Source organism: Otolemur garnettii, unplaced genomic scaffold (assembly GCF_000181295.1).
Source record: "Otolemur garnettii isolate 467f Iridium unplaced genomic scaffold, OtoGar3 scaffold00044, whole genome shotgun sequence".
Lineage (NCBI taxonomy): Eukaryota > Metazoa > Chordata > Mammalia > Primates > Galagidae > Otolemur > Otolemur garnettii.
The window spans coordinates 8,468,794-8,489,148 of NW_003852439.1; the positions used below are offsets into that span (position 1 = coordinate 8,468,794).

Genomic DNA, 20,355 nt, shown 5'->3' on the forward strand with positions numbered 1-20,355 from the left:
ACTTGGGAGGCGGAGGCAGGAGACTCGCTTGAGCCTAGGAGTTGGAGGTTGCTGTGAGCTGTAATGCCATGGCACTCTACCCAGGGGGACAGCTTGAGGCTCTGTCTCAAAACAAAACAAAAAAAGAGATGCCTGAGGGTACATCCACATTCCACGAGGCTTAAATCCCAGTCCTTTACTATCCCTAATCTCCTCGAGGACTCCCTGTGCCTCCCAGGCCTTCTCCTGGGCTCTCTTCCCTTACTGCTAAAGTGGAGCCTTTGGATATGACAGCCTCAGTGAATTCTTGCAGCTAAGTGTCTGGTCAGGGCCACCCACTACTGGATGCTGTGCTCTCTGGGTGTGCTTTGTAGACCTACAGAAGATGGGGGCTACACCCTAGGCTTACCTAGTTATGAGTCCCAAGTGTGTTATCCTCTAGGAGAGCCAGGGAAGGAGCTCTGGTTCTGATGCCACACTTGGATTAGTGTGGTCTGAGGCTGGAGGGGAAGCCCAGGCCTCTCTAACAGCAGACTCATTTCAGATGAGGATGATGTGCACAGATGTGGTCGCTGCCAGGCGGAGTTCACAACCTTGGAAGACTTTGTGCAGCACAAGATTCAGAAGGCCTGCCAGCGAGCCCCTCCAGAGGCCCTGCCTACCACCCCTCCCACCACCTCGCTGCTGGGCCAGGAGGTGAGTCCTCACTCTACTGCTGCCATGTGCACACTTCTGACGTGCACAGGACAGAGATAAGCCAACACATATCTGTTTGTTCATCTTGGCTCATCTGACAGGAGGAGGAGGAGGAGGCAGTGTGCCAGGACAGACCTGTGCAGCTGGTTCCTGGGGATATGTGGGCGGGCAGAGGTCAGGCGTCTAGCCGTAGGTGAGGGAAGGTCTGGACTGTGCCACAGAGCCTGGTGGTGCTCTGGGGTGTTCTGGATTGCCTAGGGTGGCCTAGCTTTCTTGGCAGCCTCTGACCAAAACCTATACAGTTAGGGTACTGGCATTTCTTCTTTCTTGGAGATTGGGGGTCTCTCTTAACTTGCTTTCCTGGTGGCTTTTTTGTTGTTGCCTTATCTCTGTCTTGTGCACATTATTCTCGGGGATCCTGCAAACAAAACATGGCCCTATGTGTCCTACCACCTGGTGATGAAAATGGCCAACTTTGGGTGGCGCCTGTGGCTCAGTGATTAGGGCGCCAGCCCCATATACCAAGGGTGGCGGGTTTGAACCCAGACCTGGCCAAATTGCAACAAAAATATAGCTGGGCGTTGTGGTGGGCACCTGTAGTCCCAGCTACTCGGGAGGCTGAGGCAAGAGAATCGCCTAAGCCCAAGAGCTGGGGGTTGCTGTGAGCTGTGACGCCACAGCACTCTACCAAGGGTGACAAAGTGAGACTCTGTCTCTAAAAAAAAAAAAGTGGCCAACTTTGTTGAGTCCCCATGTTGTGCTTGGGGATGTGCACACACAGTCTTATTAAATCCAAATCCTACAGCACCCTATAACATAGGGGTTCTTGTCGTCCTCATTGTAGAGAATCAGGACAGAAGACTCAGAGAGGAGGTAGTGGTCACCTCAGAATATATTTATCATGTGACCAAGCTTAGATTGCCAACTGTCAGCAAGGAGTGGCCTAGATGACATTGGAATACACATCATCTCAAGACCCTGTACTTGCCCCTTCCCAGAGGGCCCTGCTCCTCCTGGAAGGCCCCTGGCCTCACATCTCTGGGCCTTCTCAGACTACTTGGCTGGGACTAGTGGACTGCCTGCTTCATCTTCATCCCTGCAAGCCAATTCAGCTCTGTTCTGGGATTGTTGGTCAGATGTTCAGAGTACCAGGTCAGCCCCAGTGGCCAGAGACATTGGAATAGTGGAGTCAACCCCACTGGTCCAGGGTAGTATAGCCCAGGTTGGGAGTCAGATGCCAAGCATTGGTCTTCTGCGGAAAGATGAAAACTCCTGCCCCAGCCACCTTCAGGACTGCACTCTCCAGGTCTGCTACTCCAGGCCTCTTTTCTAGGAGCTCTGGAGCCCACAGACAAGTCCCCTTTGTTCCTTGCTCCTGCTTGGTAGGTGGTGCCGGTGGCGACTGGCCCAGAGGAGCCCATTACCGTGGCCCACATCGTGGTGGAGGCAGCCTCTCTGGCAGCAGACATTGGCCATGCACCAGATCTCATTGGTAAGCCAGGAATGGCCTTGATTGGTGAGTCTGCTGTCCATGTGTTGCTAACATGATAGCTATTTGTGGTCAAAGCCAGAGAATGGGGGCCTTCTGTTACCTATAACCTGCTCTCTCCTGAGAGCATAGCCTGGCCAGGAGGAGGCTGAGGCTTCTCTTGAGCCTTCCTCAGGGCATAACCTACAGGAGGATGGAGCGCTGAGCTGGACCATTGGGAATTAGGAACCAGGCCCTTCCTCAGTGTGTCCATGGCATACCCTGGCATTGGGGAGACCAGTTTGTGTTTCATCATGAGCTTGTTATTCTCTCCCAATTACTTTCCCAAGCTGTCCCTGCTCTGGTTCTCCTGGAATATTACTCACTTCTCTGCCAACCCCTTAGGCAGCATCCACCAGGGACGCCCCAGGATGGCCCACCTGCCCCAGCAGTGGCCTTAGAGGGTAGATGCGGGATGGGCTGAGTACCACCCACTGCTCCTGCCGGGCCCTGACTCATTGCTTGACCATGGTCTGTACCTCCTCAGCACCTGCTTACTGCATGGGGGTGGTGGTAGCTGTCCTGATTTTCATGGGGCTTTTATAAGCTTACAAGCCAAGCCTCTTTGATGGCTGTTTTTTAAGTTAAAACACCTCATTCATGTGGAGGGGAGAGGGGCATTGAGAGGTCTGAGTTGAGTCATGCTGTCCTTTTTTTTTCTTCTGAGACAGAGTCTCACTCTGTTGCCCCTGGTAGAGTGCCATTGCATCATATCTCACAGCAACCTCAAACTCCTCTTAGGCTTGAGCAGTCCTCTTGCCTCAGGCCCCTGAGTGGCTGGGACTACAGGTACCCATGACTCTGCCAAGCTAGTTTTTCTATTTTTAGTAGAGACAGGGTCTTGCTCTTGCTCAGGCTGGTCTTGAACTCCTGACCTCAAGCAATCCATCTGCTTTGGCCTCCCAGAGTGCTAGGATTACAGGTGTGAGCCACTGCGCCTGGCTGGGTCAAGCTCTCCTTATTCAGGGAGGGAGGACATTCAAAGGACAGCTAAGGGTCTGGATAGGTGGGAACCACAAGCTGTTCTAGGGGTAGGGATAAGTGGCTGGGTGTGCAGGTGGTAAGGAAGGGAACCCAGGTTGGGCCTGATGTGAGAACTTGGGAAGGGCATGGCTATTGCCTGGGTGCCTGTTGGGCAGGGGCTGCACCAAAGGAAGCAGGTTGGGGCAATAGGTAGAACATGGCTTTGGGAAGCCCTGGGGAGTGCTATGGTGGGAAGAGGGCTGGAGGAACTGTGGCAGAGGCCAGCCTTGGCCTGGGGAGGGAACCTATGCACTGGCTGCTCTCTGTGAGGCAGCAGGAACACTCGTGGTTTCTAATTGCCTTTCCCCAGAATTCTTGTGATAAGGACACTCACCTGGGCTAATAATACAGGAGGAATAGGAAAGTGTATGTGGGAAGTGGGTTGTGCTCCATCCCTTGTGGGGTATTTGATTTCTGTGGGGGGTGGCATCATTTGGGAGCCCACATTCCCTGGTTTGGGTAACTGCTTCAGGTCCCTTCTCCCTGACGCTGGCCTCCAGTGGTTCCAAGCCTTGGCTCGGCACGACTGTCCCTCCTGATGCTACAGGGGCCCCTCTATGGGTACCCCTGCCTCTCTTGTACCTAGTAATTTTCCTTTTGCAGGCATCTTGGGTGCCTTAGCATGCCCCTTGGCTAGTTAATGGGTACAGTGGGCTAGGATCCATGGCAGCCAGCACTTCTACTAGCTTCCTGTGGAGACCAGCTGCCAATGGCTCAGGGTTGGTGCAGGAAGGGAGGAGAGCAGGGGCTGGATACCTAACTCCAGGCCCTCCTGCCTGTCCCTTGGAAACAGACTGTGTCTCCTCTCTGAATTTGGGGTGGCCATATTCCCCTTTGCATCCTTGCTGGCCAGAGGTTTCTGTCCTTTTGGAAGTTTGCTTCTGGGATATCAAGCATGTCAGCCAGGGCATGGACAAGAGAGGCCCTTAAGTTTTTCTGAGCTATGGCACTTTCATTCTGTTTCAAGAGAATGGCTTGTCAAAACAAGATGTCAGCCTGACTGAGACAGTTTCTAAAATGTGGTTTCACAGCTGTTTCCCACTTGTCGTCATTATGAGCAGAAAACATGAAGTGTGTTTACAGCCTGTCTTTGCATATCGTCAGATTTCCTCAACACCCTTTGAGAAGTGCAAAAGCTCAACTTCCTTTGCTCAAGCTGTCCCAGGTGTCTGGAAAGCATTCACTCTCCCAGCCTGAGTGTCCCCAGTTTGCTTAGGGATGGGGCTCTAGCTGGACTTGCCCACCTGCCTGCTACCAGTCTAGTGGGTGGCAATCCGCAGAAACATTTGCTCTATATTGGTGCTGGAGAGATGGCAGCAAGCCAAAATGGCCTGTTTAATGTCTGTGTAATCTGGCACCTTGTCACCAGGACCTGTATATATCCTCTTGGCTTAGGGATTGGGGAATCTGTGCTCATGGTGGGTCTCCCTACTTGACACATTTCAGGGACCCTGGAGCATCTCTGGGGAGCTTCATACCATCAGAGGGGGGTGGCCTTGTCCAAGTAGTGGCTTCATAGCCCCAGCAGTCTCTCTGGGCAAGGATCCCATCGAGGTGGCAGAGCCTATGGTGGGTCCCAAGCTTAGGCTGACTTGCCTCTTCTCAGGCGGCGGGCATATCAAAGAGGTCATTGTGGCTGCTGAAACAGAGCCAGGAGACAGTGAGATGGCAGAGCCCCCAGGCAGTCCCCACCGACAGGGGCTGGGGCTTACTGGGGAGGGCGAGCAGGCGCAGGTCAAGCTAATGGTGAACAAGGACGGCCGCTACGTGTGCATGCTGTGCCACAAGACCTTCAAGACGGTGAGTCCCAGGCCTTGAGCTTGGCAGGCCTCCTTCCTGCTTCCCCTAGGGAGGGGCCTGAGCCTCGCTGCCTCTCCCCCACAGGGCAGCATCCTCAAGGCCCACATGGTCACCCACAGTAGCCGCAAGGACCATGAGTGTAAGCTCTGTGGGGCTTCCTTCCGCACCAAAGGCTCACTCATCCGGCACCACCGTCGGCACACAGGTGAGCCTGGCTGGGGCCTTAGAACCAGAGCCATGCAGTACCCTGTTGGTACCCCACTCCGGGTGTCTGTCTGGGACTGACTCAGTGTTCTCCACAGACGAGCGCCCCTATAAGTGCGCCAAGTGTGGAAAGAGCTTCCGGGAGTCAGGTGCGCTGACCCGGCACCTCAAGTCTCTTACCCCATGCACAGAAAAAATTCGCTTCAGCATGAGCAAGGATGTGGTTGAAGGCCAAGAGGATGTACCTGCAGGTCAGTGTGGTGGGGGCGGTGCCTGGGTCACTTGGGGCTGCTGTTCTTGGCCCTGGTTGCTGGCCCATGAGGGGCTCTTCAGGGACTTCCTTGGCTCTGCTTTAAAGGATCTGGAGCCTCTACTGTGGGGACAGTTACATCATCATCGGCGACAGGGGAGCCTATGGAGACTTCGCCTGTGATTCATCTGGTGACAGATGCTAAGGGAACTGTCATCCATGAAGTCCATGTCCAGATGCAGGAATTGCCCCTGGGCATAAAAGCCCTGGCCCCAGAGGTGGGGGGAGACTGGGGGTCCCCTGAAGGTCTACTCTGTCCTCTGCTTACTCAGTGTTAGCCTTTGTTCTGGGCTTTGTCTCCAGCAGGACCCCCACCTGCCTCTGGGCTGCCTTCCTGGTGCTCACTGGGTGCAGGGGGCGCAGGGACAGTGGCGGCGATGACAGGGATAGCTTGTCAGCAGACAACACAAGAGCACACAGCGGGGGTGAGGGAGGAGAGTGATCTGGGGTTGAGGTGGGCAGATGGGGGTGCTATGGGGCTCTGAAGGTGTACACAAAGGCCCTAGGGCTTTGCAGCCTGGCAGGGGTCTGCTCTGCAGGGTGAGTGCATTATGCGGGGCTGCCTGGCCAGCCTCCCTGTCCACTTCTTCCACAGCCCCCAGTCCCTGAGGAGCTTCCATGCCCGGGTGAGGGCAGCCGTGAGAACCTGCTGCGCCAGGCCATGCAGAACTCCGGCATCGTTCTGGAGCGGGTTGCTGGGGAGGAGGGTGCCCTGGAACCAGCCCTGCCTGCTGGATCTAGTCCCCAGCCCTTGGGAGATGGAGCTCCAGAACTGCCGCTGCTGGAGGTGCAGCCGATGGAGACAGTAGGTGCCTGTGCTGCCAGCACATTCTTTCTAGATCTGGTCATCCTGGGTGCTTGGGCACCATACCAGCCTGAGCTTCCAGCCTCCTCACACTCAGTAGCAGAATGGTGTTGCTTTCTGCTGTGACACTGATATGTTTACTGTCTTCCTTGGGGCCACAAGGGAGCCCACCAGGATGGGGCTCATGGTTATGTCCTTGTTACTTCTGGGGCACAGCCTACAATGGGTGCTGGAGGCCTGCCTGTGGTGCCCCAGCAGGTGGCCAGTGAGGCCTCAGCTGTGCCCAAGACCCACCCATGCCCTCAGTGCAGCGAGACCTTCCCGACGGCAGCCACCCTGGAGGCCCACAAGAAGGGCCATGCAGGTGGGTGGCAGGAGGGGATGTGCATATGGGTAGTGGATGGCCTGTGAGTGACCAGGGTGGGCCTGTGGGTGTCCAGGGTGGCCTGTGGGAGGGCAGCAGCTGGCTAAAAGGTCCTAGGGGTGGTGGGCTGGGCCTGATGCAACATGTGACCACAGGGCCGAGGCCGTTTACCTGTACACAGTGTGGCAAGGCTTTTCCCAAGGCTTATCTGCTCAAGAAGCACCAGGAGGTGCATGTGCATGAGCGCCGCTTTCGCTGTGGGGACTGTGGAAAACTTTACAAGACCATCGCCCATGTGCGTGGCCACCGGCGTGTCCACTCAGACGAGCGGCCCTACCCTTGTCCTGAGTGTGGCAAACGCTACAAGACAAAGGTGGGCCTCAGGCCTCAGGACCCTGGTACCTGATTCCCTGTCCTTTAGCTCCCCAGCCTTGGGACCAGATGCCCCCCATTCCTTGCCTCCACTGTCCATCCTTGCCCCCCCACCCTCTAGACTGTGCAGTTTCAGGCCCAAGCCCTCATTGAACCCAGAGGCGGGTGGGGAGAGCCATAGTCTGTTATGGCTGAGCCCAAGCTGGCACTGACAGTGGGTTTCCACAGAATGCCCAACAGGTACACTTCCGGACACACTTGGAGGAGAAGCCACATGTGTGTCAGTTCTGTAGCCGCGGCTTCCGGGAGAAGGGCTCGCTAGTACGGCATGTGCGCCACCACACAGGCGAGAAGCCCTTTAAGTGTTACAAGTGTGGCCGTGGCTTCGCGGAGCATGGCACACTCAACCGGCACCTGCGCACTAAAGGTCCGGGCTGCCAGGTGGCAGGTGGTGGGAGCGGGCCAAGGACCAGGACCCACAAAGCTTTGACTGAGTTCCCTTACTGACAGGGGGCTGTCTGCTGGAGGTGGAGGAGTTGCTGGTGTCTGAGGAGAGCCCTGCAGCAGCCACCACTGTCCTTGCAGAGGACCCACATACTGTGTTAGTGGAGTTCTCATCTGTGGTGGCTGACACCCAGGAGTACATTATTGAGGTGCGTGTAGAACCTGTGGGCTGGGATAGGGCCCAGGGCAGCCAAAGATGACCTTTGACCATCTGCCCAGGCCACTGCAGACGATGCTGAGACCAGTGAAGCCACAGAGATCATTGAGGGCACGCAGACAGAGGTGAGGAGTTGTGTGAGGGGTGGGTTAGTCTGGCTCCTCTTGTCTGCTTGGGCTAAGGTGTGGGTCCTACAGGTGGACAGCCATATCATGAAGGTGGTACAGCAGATCGTGCACCAGGCCAGTGCTGGGCATCAGATCATCGTGCAGAATGTGACCATGGACCAGGAGGCAGGGCTGGGCCCAGAAGCATCTGCTGCTGACACTATCACCATCGCCACTCCTGAAAGCCTGACAGAGCAAGTGGCCATGACGTTGGCGTCAGCCATCAGTGAAGGCACTGTGCTCACAGCCCGAGCGGGTGCAAATGGCACTGAACAGGCCACAGTGACCATGGTGTCATCAGAGGATATTGAGATTCTTGAGCATGCCGGTGAGCTGGTCATTGCCTCACCAGAGGGTCAGCTGGAGGTGCGGACTGTTGTTGTCTAGCATGGAGTCCTGTGGGTCCCTGCTGGGCTGGAGTGGGGTCAAAGACTCAGTACCCTGCCTGTGCCTGCATGGCCTGGTAGAGAAGGTGGCACAGAACTCAGATGTTCAGAGAAGGGAAGTGTAAATACAGAGTTTTTCGTTGCTTTACAATAAAATATGCAAACCTGCAGCTTGTGATATTGCGGCAGTGACAGCTCCAAGGCTGGCTCGTCACCTTGCAAGTTCCCTGGAAATAGCATTTGCCTGCCCAGGCCACCCCTAGACTCAAGTGCGTGTCCATCCTGCCCAGGGGCTCTTGCCAGCCCTGGTGGCGCCTTGGTGGTGTGTGGGTGTCACTGGCATGTTAACAGGCAGCTACTGCCCTGCCCTGCCCTGCCCAGCTGGACCTGTGACCTGGCTTCCTCAGGCCTGTGGTATGGTGGGCAGAGGGTGCTACTGCCCAGACTTCAGCCCTGGGGGTGCTGTGGGGTTGGGCTGAGCAGCCTCGGCTTGTTACCCAGAGGAGTGGATGTGGCTGGATGTGGGCTGGGCTCTCCTGAGTGCTCTTTTTATTTTCATAAGTTGATGTAGCTCTAGCAGGCAGATCTGGCGCTTCATCCTCTGCTGACCCTCTGTCAGCCCTGATGCTGCCCTTGGGGAGCTGGCAGGGACTTCTGGTCTATTTCTGGGACCAGGTCTGGAGCACTAAAGTTGGGTCAGGCAGATCCTTTGCCTCTTGCCCTCGGGGTCTCCATGGAAAAGAGAGCCCTGTTTTCCAGTATCCAGCTTCATTGAGGGGGCGGGACCAGCACAGCTGGCTCCTCCCTGGACTAGGGCCTCAAATACCTGTGGTGCCCTGATGCCAGAGCTGCTTCCGGACCAAGTCTGGGCAGTAGGTCCTGTGCTGGCACACACCCCCAGGCTGGACCCAGGATCCCTACTGGACCAGGCCTTTAAGCCTCTGTGATCACTTCATCCACATCCTAGGTGAGTCTTGGGCTGGGGACTGGACAGGATGAAGGTTTGGCTGTTTGGGCTTCAGTTTGCTCATGCAGCGTCAGAACACCAGGGGCCCAGAGCACAGCGTGTTACCCTGGGGAGATCTGGTGAAGACAGGCAGGTAGAGGATGGGCCTTCACATAGGCCATCCCTACCTGGCTCGTGGTGGGCAGGAGAGGAGTCTGTGTGCCTGACTTCCAGGTCTCTGTTCACCGGGGCACGTCTGCTCCTCCCAGGGCTCACTCTGTGCCATGGGCGGGCCTGGAGCCCTGCTGGCTGTGCTCTGGGCACTTGGGGCCACTGGAGCTGCTACATTGCGCATTGGCGCCTTCAACATCCAGAGCTTTGGCGACAGCAAAGTGTCTGACTCTGACTGTGGAGGTGTCATCTCTCAGGTGAAGCCAGGGCCAGGGGCGGAGATTCGGGGCGGGGCTGCAGGTGTCTGGGCTGGGAGTTACACTGCACCTGTTGGCTCCTCCCCAGATCCTGGCTGGGTATGATGTTACGCTGGTGCAGGAGGTGCGAGACCCAGACCTGAGTGCAGTGTCTGCACTCATGGAGCAGATCAACAGGTATGGTGGGTGGGGTTCTGTGTTGTGACTGCTGGCCAGGATGTCAGACCTTGGTGCAGTGGGCACCTTGACCCCAGGTTTGGCTTGTATCTCTGCAGCATGTCCAAGCACGAGTACAGCTTTGTGAGCAGCGAGCCCCTGGGTCGAGACCACTACAAGGAAATGTACCTGTTCGTTTATAGGTGAGGGACGGGCTTAAGGGAGGGAGTGCACCAGGCCAGAGCAGGCGGCTCAGCGACACCATCTGTCCTCTGCTCCCAGGAAAGACAAAGTGTCGGTAATGGATACGTACCAGTACCCAGACCCCGAGGATGCCTTCAGCCGCGAACCTTTCGTGGTCAAGTTTTCAGTCCCGGGCTTAGGTGAGGCTGGGCCCCCCCTCTCCGCACCCCTGCCCCCCATTGGGTCCGCCCCTGACTCCCTGTCCTTGTCGGCAGCCACCAAGGAGCTGGTGATGATTCCCCTGCACGCAGCCCCGCACCATGCCGTGGCAGAGATAGACGCACTCTACGATGTATACTTGGATGTGATCGACAAGTGGGGCATCGATGTAAGCCCCTTGTTCTCCTCGGTTCCGGGGTCCTAGTATGCATGCCCTGGGGTTCTGGGCCATCGAGGGTGGAGCTGGGCAGCCCCTCTAGCGGGCTCACCCAGCTCTGTGGTGCCTACAGGACATGCTGTTCCTAGGAGACTTCAACGCTGACTGCAACTATGTGCGTGCGCAGGACTGGGTCACCATCCGCCTGCGCAGCAGCGAGGTCTTTAAGTGGCTCATCCCAGACAGCGCCGACACCACAGTAGGCAACTCTGACTGCGCCTATGACCGCATCGTGGTGTGTGGTGCCCGCCTGCGCAGGAGCCTGAAGCCACAGTCGGCTACTGTGTACAATTTCCAGGAGGAATTCAGTCTGAACCAGACTCAGGTGAGTGTGGGGTGAGCGCACAGGCTGGAGAGCTAGTAAACTGCTGCCCAGGCTGGGGGCAGGGCCCTCGCCAGGATTCATACCTGGTTTTCCCCTCCCTACACTGGGGTTTCCACCAAAGATGCAGTGGAGGATGCCAGAGGCAACTCTGGGAAGGTGGGGCTGTGTCCTAGGGCCCCTTGTTCCCCCACAGTGCCAGTTGTAGGGCCACCTGCACGCTGGCCCTGTCCCACAACTGGCAGCAGTAGGGGTGAACCAGCAGTAGTGGCTACCTCCCTGTAGGGGTAGTGGTTTGTAGACGCCCATCAGCTCTACCCCAGGCAGCTTCCAAAGTGGATCCAGAGGGAGGACAGGCTACCCAGGAAGGCCCCTGAGGTTCTCTCCTTTTTCCTTCCAGGCTCTTGCCATCAGTGACCACTTTCCTGTGGAGGTGACCCTCAAGTCACATTAACAGCACTGAGGCCCAGCCAGGGTGCATCAGCCACACTCTGGAATGGCCCCACTGTGGCTCCTTCAGGGTATCTGCTATCTCCTAGTGAGGCCACAGGGCAGGGTCTGCTGGGCGTGGACAAGTAGTCATCCACACATCATGGGACCACTGAAGAGCCTGATTCACCATCTGTGAGACTTGCTACCACTGTCCACCACAGGGTTGTTGTGAAGAGTCCGTATGAAGGTTATTGGCTGCAGTGCTAGGCACATGTCTGTGATCAGTAAATGAGCACAGCTCAGCCAGGACCATATAACAAGTTGTTTCCAAGGCATCTGTCTTTTCTTTTTTTTTTTTTTTTGAGACAGAGCCTCAAGCTGTCCCCCTGGGTAGAGTGCTGTGGCATTACAGCTCACAGCAACCTCCAACTCCTGGGCTCAAGCGAGTCTCCTGCCTCTGCCTCCCAAGTAGCTAGGACCACAGGCGCCTGCCACAACGCCCGGCTATTTTTTGGTTGCAGCTGTCATTGTTGTTTGGTGGGTCCAGGCTGGGGATTCAAACCCGCCACCTTAGCCGGTTGAGCTATAGGCGCCGAGCCGGCGTCTGTCTTTTCTAAGGATTCAGCCCTTGTGGGGGCATGAGGCTTAGTCCTTGGTCCAAGGTTGGTTAGGGAACAGGAAAGTCTGGCCTGCCCTTTCATGTCCTGGTGGGAATTAGCCCCCTTTGGAAGCCACTGCTCTCTGTGTGTGAACTATAAATGCTTCCAAGAACTTGCACTGTGAGTACAGCTTGGACAGTTATGGTGCCAATGCTTCTGCCAACTTCCTGGGTCCTGAGAGAGCCTTACTTGTCTGTACCCTAGACCCTGTCTCACCCAGCACTGTGTGGAGGTCAGGGAGGCTGGCCCTTTGCCACAGCCGGTCAGTTCTGGAATTTTCAGAAAGCTTCTCTTAGCCCAGGCAAGTGGCTGGAGACTATGTGCTTCTCAAAGAATTGCACACCATGCTGTGGCACAGCCCTTCAAGGATACCTTCGTGTAGTTTCACCTTTAGGAGTGCTGGGGTGGGTAAGGGCTAGTCAGAGTGACTTTTGTAACCTGGCCGAGCCATCACATTAGGGTCAGGACCAAGCAGCCCCATCGGTCACCAGGCCAATGACAGGCACCCAATATGATGGTTTCTGCTTTACTTTTTCTTTTTTTGAGACAGAGTCTCACCGTTGACCAAGCTGTGGCATCATCATAGCTCACAGCAACCTCAACACCCTGGGCTCCAGTGATCCTCGGACTACAGGTGCCTGCCATGATACTCAGCTGATTTTTTTCTATTTTTAGTAGAGATGGGGTCTCACTCTAACTCAGGCTGGTCTCAAATTCCAGAGCTCAAGGGATGCTCCTACCCTTGGCCTTCCAGAGTGCTAAGATTACAGACATGAGCCACTACACCTAGTTTGGTTTCTGGTTTTTGAAACATCTTATCTTCTGCATAATGTGGGAACTGGCCTGAGTCATAGGAGAGGAAAAAACTTTGTTTCAAGAGTCTGGACAAGTTTGCTAAAATAGAACTTAGGAATATCACTCTCAAATTCCCCCACTTTCTCTGAACCACTGTCCCCTCTACCCATCCAAATGAAGCCCACATCTCCAAAGGGTTCTGTGTGGGTCAGGCTGAGACCACCTGGTCTTGTGCCTCCAGTAAACAGGCAGATCAGAGGGATGGGACAACCCAAGGTCTTTATTTATAATTCTCCTTTGGGAAAAGGCTGCCCAGTGTGACCTTGCCAAGGTCCAGAATGGCCCCACCTGCAAGTTCATGATTCTTAAGTCAGGGCAGTGCCCTCCATGGCTCCTGCTGCCAGACAGGCAGAAAAGGCACTCTTGTGGGTGGTGGTGGGCTGTGGGATACTGGCCTGGCTACAAGGAATAGGATCTTCTAAGAAGTCAGAAGAACAAAGAGCTAAAAGTACTTATAAGTTGAGAAATAACCGTGTTTAACTCCGTTGGGACCAGAGGGCCCCCCTGCCCAGGGCACATGTGACTAAAAGCCTCCATGGCACCCCAACTCCTAGCCTTTCTTTTGTTTGAGTTTTTCCAAGTATATCTGCAGGGACTTCTGAATGGAATCTCTGGAGATAAAGCTGACAAAATTCTGGATGTCTGCTTCACGTTGTTTGATCAGGCGGTCTGCTGTGGCCTTTCGCATCATGGCCTTGGTCAGCTGTCGGGCATGGTCTAAAGAAAATGGGTCCAATAGTGAAAACCCACTTTTAGAGAATATTCTCAAGCTTTTTTTTCTTGAGATGGAGTTTCAAGCTGTTGTCCTGGGTAGAGTGCCATGGCATCACAGCTCACAGTAGCCTCCAACTAACTCTTGGGCTTAAGCGATTCTTTTTTCTTTTGAAAGAGCCTCAAGCTATTGCCCTGGGTAGAGTGCCATGGCGTCACTGGTCACAGCAACCTCAAACTCCTGAGCTTAAGCAATTCTCTTGCCTCAGTCTCCCGAATAGCTGTGACTACAGGCGCCTGCCACAATACCCGGCTATTTTTTGGTTGTAGTTGTCATTGTTTGGCAGGCCCGGACCGGATTCGAACCTGCCAGCTCTGGTGTATGTGGCTGGTGTCCTAACTACTGTGCTATAGGCGCCAAGCCATTCCCAAGCTTTATATGCAAGCTCAAACTCTAGTAGGAAACCCAGTGTTTCTGCTGATTTCTTTTAAAAACATACTAGAAGGCTTGGTGCCCGTGCTCAGTGGTTAGGGTGCCGACCACATACACTGAGGCATATGGGTTCAAACACAGCCCGGGCCAGCTATTAAAAAAAAAAACAAACAAAAAAAAAAACAATGACAACAACAACAAAAAATAGCTGTGCATTGTGGTGGGCACCTATAGTCCCAGCTATTTGGGAGGCTGAGGCAAGAGAATTGCTTAAGCCCAAGAGTTGGAGGTTGCTGTGAGATGTGATGCAACAGCACTCCACCAAGGGTGACAAAGTGAGACTATTTAAAAAAAAAAAACAACCAACAAACTGACAAGCTATCTGGCTGTTTATAGACAGTGTTTGCTGGTCCCTGGTCTACATTACTATTATGACCAGTCTTATTTCTATAACACAGACAAGCAGGTTTTCAGCTGCCTTTGTAGTAGGTTGAAAAGTGGATGCTAAAAGGATGAGCATCTTAACTGCCCCTCTACAACCTGTCAAGTGTGACCTTATTTGGAAGAACAATCTCTGCAGATGTAATTAAGTTGAGATCATCATAGGATATGGGTAGGCTCTAAATCCAATGGTGTGTCTCCTTGATAAGGGAAGGGAGAGGGATATTTGAGACAGAAACACACAGAGAGAAGGCCACAAAAGGATGGAGGCACAGACTGAAGCGCTGCAGCCACAAGCCAAGGAGCCTAGAGCCACCAGATAATGGAGAGGCGGGAAGGATCTTCCCCTAGAGCCTTTGGAGGGATGTGGTAAGGGTTTTTCTGGTCTCCAGAACTGTGAGAATAAAATTCTATGGTTTAGCCATCCAGGGTGCTTTGTCATGGCAACCCCAAGACACTCTTAGGCTGCTACTATGAAGAGTCTTGTGTGTATTCATGACTCAGAAAAACTGCAGGTGTGAGAACATTCTGGTTTTGCCAGGGTCAAAGGCTACCTGGCCTGGCCTGGTGCTCCTCACCTGGAATGGCCAGCCAGTGTGCCATCACTGAAAGCGCCATGCTCTGCACCTGGTCCTCAGGCACCACGTGGTCAACTAGGCCTACCTGGAGGGCCTCAGCTGGTGGGAAGAGCAGCCCCAGTTGCAGGGCCCGCTCCGAGGCTCGATGCCCGATGGTGTTGACAAGAGTGTCTTTAAACCTGGCCAGATGCAGATACCCACTCACCTCTTGGTTCTGAAGCTCCCAGGAAGGTCTGTTGCCCCAGAACCAAGTGCTGAGTATGGGTGCAGCCCCATCCTTACCAGAAGGGGGCAACAATGCCCAGCAGGGTCTCATTCAGTCCTATGACAGACTTGGGGCTGTCAGAGAGGATGCGGACATCGCTGGTGAGGGCCATCAGGCATCCTCCAGCTGGGCAGGACCCCTGCAGAGAGGCCAGAACATTCAGACAGTGGAGGTACTGCTGGTCCCAATTGTATCCAAAGGGCTGGTACGAGGACACTGAGGAAGGATGTCCCACTAGCAAACCCCCGGGGCGGGGGGGGGTGGGAGGAAGAGTCTGGGTGTGTGCGAGATAGGCAAAGAACTGGCCCCTAGGGCTCAACACGGGTCTGATTGGTTTTCAAGGCTTCCCCATCAGCCAAAGGACCCTGATGACAGGGCTGTCTGCTCTCAGAGGCCTAAAAAATGACTTCTACACTGTAGAGTAGCAAGCTGCCTTTCCTCTTACAGCTTTTATCCAATGATGAAATGCCACAAAAGCATTTTATTGGAGCTGTGATTTTACATGATGGTCCCATGGTGCATGTCCTGGAAACCCCCAACTCACTCCATGCACCCCTGCCTCAAACAGACCCCTACCTCTGGTCTCTGGTCTGCTGTTGCCTCTCACACCAGCCCTCCCCTCCATCCAGACTTGGCCTTCTGGGTACCTTGCATGGTTGTCACCACCATTCCCCTTGGAGCATACTGGATCCCAAGGTTGAGTTTTGCCCATTGTCCTTCCCCTGGTCAGACCTGAGTTGTGTTTCTGAAATGTGGATCAGATCACCCACTCACCCTGCCACAGCCTCTTACCAGGTCTATGACAGCCACAGGCCCCAGTCCCCACCCAGAAGATCTTTCCTCTCTCTGCCTGTGTGTCCTGCCCAGCCCATCTCTGCTCAACCCTACTGTGGCTCACCTTTTCCACATTATATGGTCTGCAGCAGCACTTACCTATGCATGTCACAGGTCTCCCCAGCTGTCCTCTCTCCTGAGAGCTTCTGAGGGCAGGACCAGGGTCTGCCCCTACCACCCTGGGCTAGCCCCACACAAATCAGTGAGGCCACGTGGGAGTGGGGACACTCACATTGATGGCAGCCACCAGCACCAGGTTGGAGAGGTAGAGCCGCAGCCACAGCTCTTGCACAGCCTTCCAGTACTCAGCATAGTGGCCTGGGTTCCGCCCATACATCTCTCTCAGGTCCAGGCCAGCCGAGAAGACATTGGGGCAGTCCTAGGGGGGAGGAACCAGGTCAGGTGCTGGTCAGAGTCCACATTCCAACTAGCATCACACCACCAGGGCTAGGGTCATATGGAGGCAAGATGATGCCACCATGGAGCCCAGAACTGGAGGCTCTAGAGACTCAGCCCAGACCTTTTCTGGATCCTCTTTCTCTACTTCCCAGCACATTCTTCTCTTCCCAGATTCAAACCAGAAGAGAATAGGCAAGGCAGGCACTGGCCCAGGGAAGTGAATGCACCAGTTCTACGCATACTAGGCTGGCTCTCTACATGACTCTGAGTGTGTGGCCTTCTGCACGCCTGGCTCTGTACACCCAGCCGTCTGGTGGAGGAACTCAAGAGGCATAGGTGAAGCTTCCTGCCAGAGTCTGGAGTGGGTATGTTCTGATTTATTCCAAAAGGTTGAGAAAGCCACAAACTACCATGCAGGTTTGGAGGTGCTGGAGAATGATCTAGGTGGATGACCCAGGTACTGACACGGCTGACAGGGGAGGAGGAGTAGTGAACGCAGATGAAAGAGGAACCCATCACCTGGAGTAAAAGGTCAACTGGCATTCATCAGGGGTCAGCACAAAATTCTGGACATTTGATCCAAGGGTTGTCAGTTAGGAACACAAACTGGGGGCAAAATGTGGAAAAGCCTACTCCCAGGCTCCTGAAGTCACAGCACCTCTGGGCAAATGACAAAGGCACCCTCCAGAACATCTGCATGTTTTCCTCTCGTGGCTGGAGCTCTGGAGGCTGTGGGCTGATCTGTTTCCGCAGCCCAACTCAGCCCTTCCTGAGGGGACAGCTGCTTCTGCTTTGAAAAGATGACAGCTGTGTGGCCTAACCCTCACATTTAGCTTTTCTGTTTTTTCTTACCCTTTTCCTACCACAAGCCCCAGAACCCCTCAGAAAAGAAAAAACAATCCTATTCATTTTATCACTAGCTGAGTGACTTAGCCATCTGCCCCAAAGTCCTAGCACTTGAGGAAACCAAAGGCAAAGTATTTTATTATGGACATGTTAAGAAATAAACCAAAATGCAATCCTCACTGGGGATGTCCTTTGCCAAGCCTGTTTCTGTGAGTTGGCAGCATATCTGTTGCTGTGTGAATAGTGTCCTCCAAAAAGACAAAGCCATGTCCTCACCCCAGTATCCAAGAATGTGATGTTATGTGGAAATAGGGTCTTTGAGAATTTTATCAAGTTGAGACAAGGTCATACTGGATCAGGGTGGGCCCTAAGTCCAGGTGTCCTGATGAGGGGGCTGTGCCTACACAAACACATTGGGGGATGTGTGGAGATGGTGAGGAGGCTGAGTGCTGCTACTACAAGTGCAAGAACATCAGGAAGGTTGGAAGCTGGAGAGGAGCAAAGAAGGGTCCACCCCTAGAGCCTTTAGAGGAAACCAATCTGTTGGTACCCTGACTTGAACTCTTCCAAAACTACAAGAGAATGATTGCCCCCAGTTTGTTTAAGCCACCCAGTCTGTGGAACTTTATGGCAGCCACAGGCATTTACACATCATTCATTGGTTATTTGTTTAGTGCCTGCTTTGGGCCAGGCCTTGTGCTAGGTACACAGTAGGTACTCAGAACAGAATAAAACTCATCGATGGATTTGTGGAGAGAACATGTTTTTTGCAGGAACAAAATGCCAATCTCCCTCTCTGGTGGGATCCTGGGACTTTGGGGATGGAGAGGCAGTGGGACCCCCTCTCTGTGGTGTACACCACACAGAGCCCAGTATGTGCTTGAGGGCTGAGGCTTTGGTGACATCTTTTCTCCTTTCATGCTGAAGGTCCTATATTTAGTGAAATGCAGGCCTCTTATTTCTAGTGCACAATAAAGAAAGTATCTTTATTTTTGTATGGAGTGACATTTAGGGTGGGAGAATATTACAGAAATTTTTCCAAGATGAAAAGTTCCCAGGCAGCTTAGCTGGGATTATGGGATGCTTCCTAGAACTTTTAACTGTCACCAGCTCCTCAACATTACACCCTCAGATGACACAGGTTGGGGGTACCCTCTACCCAGCAGTCCCCTGGTTCCTAGGGGGTCTGGCCTGGAGATCCTCTGCTGGCTCCTTGGTAGGGATGGGTGTCCTATTGGGGGCACTAGGCTCCTAGAAGGCTCGGCGCCTATAGCACAGTAGCGTCAGCCACATAAACTGAGGCTGCTGGGTTTGAATCTAGCCTGGGCCAGTTAAGCAACAATGACAACTGCAACAGAAAAATAGGTGAGTGTCTGTAGTCCTAGCTACTTGGGAGGCTAAGGCAGGAGAATCTCTTAAGCCCAAGAGTTGGAGGTTGCTGTGAGCTGTGATGCCATGGGCACTCTACCAAGGATGACAGCTCGAGACTCTGTCTCAAAAAAAAAAAAATCTGTGGAGGAAGTTTGTCTTGAGAATTTATTTTTTCTTTCTTTTTGTAGAGACAGAGTCTCACCTTACCACACTTAGTAGAGTGTGGTGGCATCACACAGCTTACAGCAATTTCCAACACCTGGGCTTAGGTGATTCTCTAGCCTCACCCTCCTGAGTAGCTGGGACTACAGCTGCCCACCACAATGCCTGGCTATTTTTTTGTTGCAGTTTCGCCAGGGTCAGGTTTGAACCTGCTACCCTCGGTATATGGGGCTGGTGCCCTATCCAATGAGCCACAGGTACTGCGCCTGTGTTGAGAATTTGACTTTAAGACCATTTCAAAGAAAAACTGAGAGCAGGGCCTTTTGCGTAAGTGTCATTAATGGGACTGGCTCAAGGTATTCAGCAGCTCTAAGAGGAGGCACCCTAGAAACCTGCCACCAAGTTCTGTGAAGTGGAATGGGCTCAGGGTTACCCCTAACAAACTCACTCAGTTCTAGCCCAGGCTGCTAAGCACCACATCTATGCCCAGTGTCTGCTCTGACAACTGTGTGGGTCCAGGAAGACGGACTTGGACAGGGGTCTGCCTTCAGAACCACCTGCCTAAGGAATGCCTGCACAATTAAGGGCCCTACTGGGCTGTACCCAGACCACACTTCCTGGATGCCTTTCATGGTAGCTGTCTGGTTATCCTATGTGATGGCAGGCACTGACTATTTTCCAGTGTGGCAACAGGTCTGGACTTTGATCAGATAACTTGGGGCCTTGGGGCTGCATCAAGCACCTACCGAAGTGATGACCACGCCTCGGAAGGCCTTGTCATTCTCCAGCTTCTCCAGGCTGATGAGGAATTCTGTTAGGAAATCCAGACTGAGGCTGTTCACTGGGGGGTTCTTCAGTTTCATTACAGCGACCCCTAAATTGAAGAATGAAGAAGCAATGGCTCACACCTAGCACTGGGAAAATGGCCCTGACTAGCCTGCATCCTCACCTCAATCAGGTCATGGGAAACTGCAGTTTTGGGATTTGTAAAATTGAGGTGAGATCACATAACATAAGTTGACTATTTTAAAGTGAATGATTCAGGACTGGGCATGGCAGTTCATACCTGTAATCCCAGCATTTTGGGATCCTGAGGAAGGAGGATTTTTCTTTTTTTTTTTTTTTTTTTTTTGAGATAGAGTCTCAAGCTGTTGCCCTGGGTAGAGTGCTGTGGCATCACAGCTCACAGCAACCTCCAACTCCCGGGCTCAAGCGAGTCTCCTGCCTCCGCCTCCCAAGTAGCTGGGACTATAGGCACCCGCCACAATGCCCAGCTATTTTTTGATTGCAGCCGTCGTTGTTTGGTGGGCCTGGGCTGGATTTGAACCTGCCACCTTGGTTGTACATGGCTGGTGTCTTAGCCACTTGAGCCACAGGCGCTGAGCCAGAAGGAGGATTATTTAGGCAACATAGAAAGACCTCAGTTCAAACTTAAAAAAATAAAAGACACGGTGTCATCTTAAATCTCAAGTACGTCTAGTCAACAGCTCAATTAAACAGCTGAAGGGCAAGCCACATTGTCAAAATCCTCCCCAGAATCCCTTGCCCCACTTGCTGACTATCCAGACTGGGGTGGACAATCTTTTTATAAAGGGTGAGGGGG

At 53.7% G+C, this 20,355-nt stretch overlaps 3 protein-coding genes across 8 annotated transcripts in view; 2 read left to right on the top strand and 1 right to left on the bottom strand.

Moving 5' to 3' along the window:
- Positions 1-16,375, top strand: part of E4F1 (E4F transcription factor 1) — a 19,606-nt gene extending 3,231 nt beyond the window's left edge. The window contains exons 2-15 of one of the 4 annotated variants that reach the window (XR_002773621.1): positions 524-675; positions 2,062-2,191; positions 4,833-5,026; positions 5,111-5,231; positions 5,329-5,481; positions 5,589-5,758; positions 6,136-6,345; positions 6,601-6,709; positions 6,865-7,082; positions 7,310-7,508; positions 7,592-7,734; positions 7,805-7,867; positions 7,940-8,725; positions 16,365-16,375. Coding sequence is in view for 3 of the 4 variants with exons in the window: in XM_023513768.1 (XP_023369536.1) it covers positions 524-675; positions 2,062-2,191; positions 4,833-5,026; positions 5,111-5,231; positions 5,329-5,481; positions 5,589-5,758; positions 6,136-6,345; positions 6,604-6,709; positions 6,865-7,082; positions 7,310-7,508; positions 7,592-7,734; positions 7,805-7,867; positions 7,940-8,296 (2,216 nt within the window). In the remaining variant the exon portion in view is untranslated. Of the gene's footprint in view, positions 1-523; positions 676-2,061; positions 2,192-4,832; positions 5,027-5,110; positions 5,232-5,328; positions 5,482-5,588; positions 5,759-6,135; positions 6,346-6,600; positions 6,710-6,864; positions 7,083-7,309; positions 7,509-7,591; positions 7,735-7,804; positions 7,868-7,939; positions 8,726-16,364 lie in introns of those variants that run through there. The other 3 variants (XM_023513768.1, XM_012805814.2, XM_003790801.3) reach the window with 3 other exon arrangements.
- DNASE1L2 (deoxyribonuclease 1 like 2) lies at positions 8,725-11,538 on the top strand. 2 transcript variants are annotated; one of them, XM_012805815.2, is made up of 8 exons: positions 8,725-9,262; positions 9,511-9,669; positions 9,758-9,846; positions 9,945-10,028; positions 10,108-10,208; positions 10,284-10,396; positions 10,518-10,769; positions 11,167-11,538. In XM_012805815.2, the coding sequence occupies exons 2-8, from the start codon at positions 9,526-9,528 to the stop codon at positions 11,218-11,220; spliced, it is 837 nt and encodes a 278-aa protein (XP_012661269.1). In that variant the 5' UTR covers positions 8,725-9,262; positions 9,511-9,525; the 3' UTR covers positions 11,221-11,538. The 2 variants fall into 2 exon arrangements, with proteins under 2 accessions (XP_012661269.1, XP_003790958.1); XM_003790910.3 differs by having other exon boundaries at positions 10,108-10,396.
- The window catches only part of ECI1 (enoyl-CoA delta isomerase 1), a 13,479-nt gene continuing 6,032 nt past the window's right edge, over positions 12,909-20,355 (bottom strand). For both annotated transcript variants that reach the window (XM_003790802.3, XM_012805817.2), the window contains 5 exons: positions 19,499-19,626; positions 16,207-16,353; positions 15,158-15,279; positions 14,876-15,054; positions 12,909-13,429 (listed from right to left, as the gene is read on the bottom strand). In XM_003790802.3, coding sequence (XP_003790850.1) covers positions 13,263-13,429; positions 14,876-15,054; positions 15,158-15,279; positions 16,207-16,353; positions 19,499-19,626 — 743 coding nt within the window. In that variant the 3' untranslated portion in view covers positions 12,909-13,262. The remainder of the gene's footprint in view (positions 13,430-14,875; positions 15,055-15,157; positions 15,280-16,206; positions 16,354-19,498; positions 19,627-20,355) is intronic.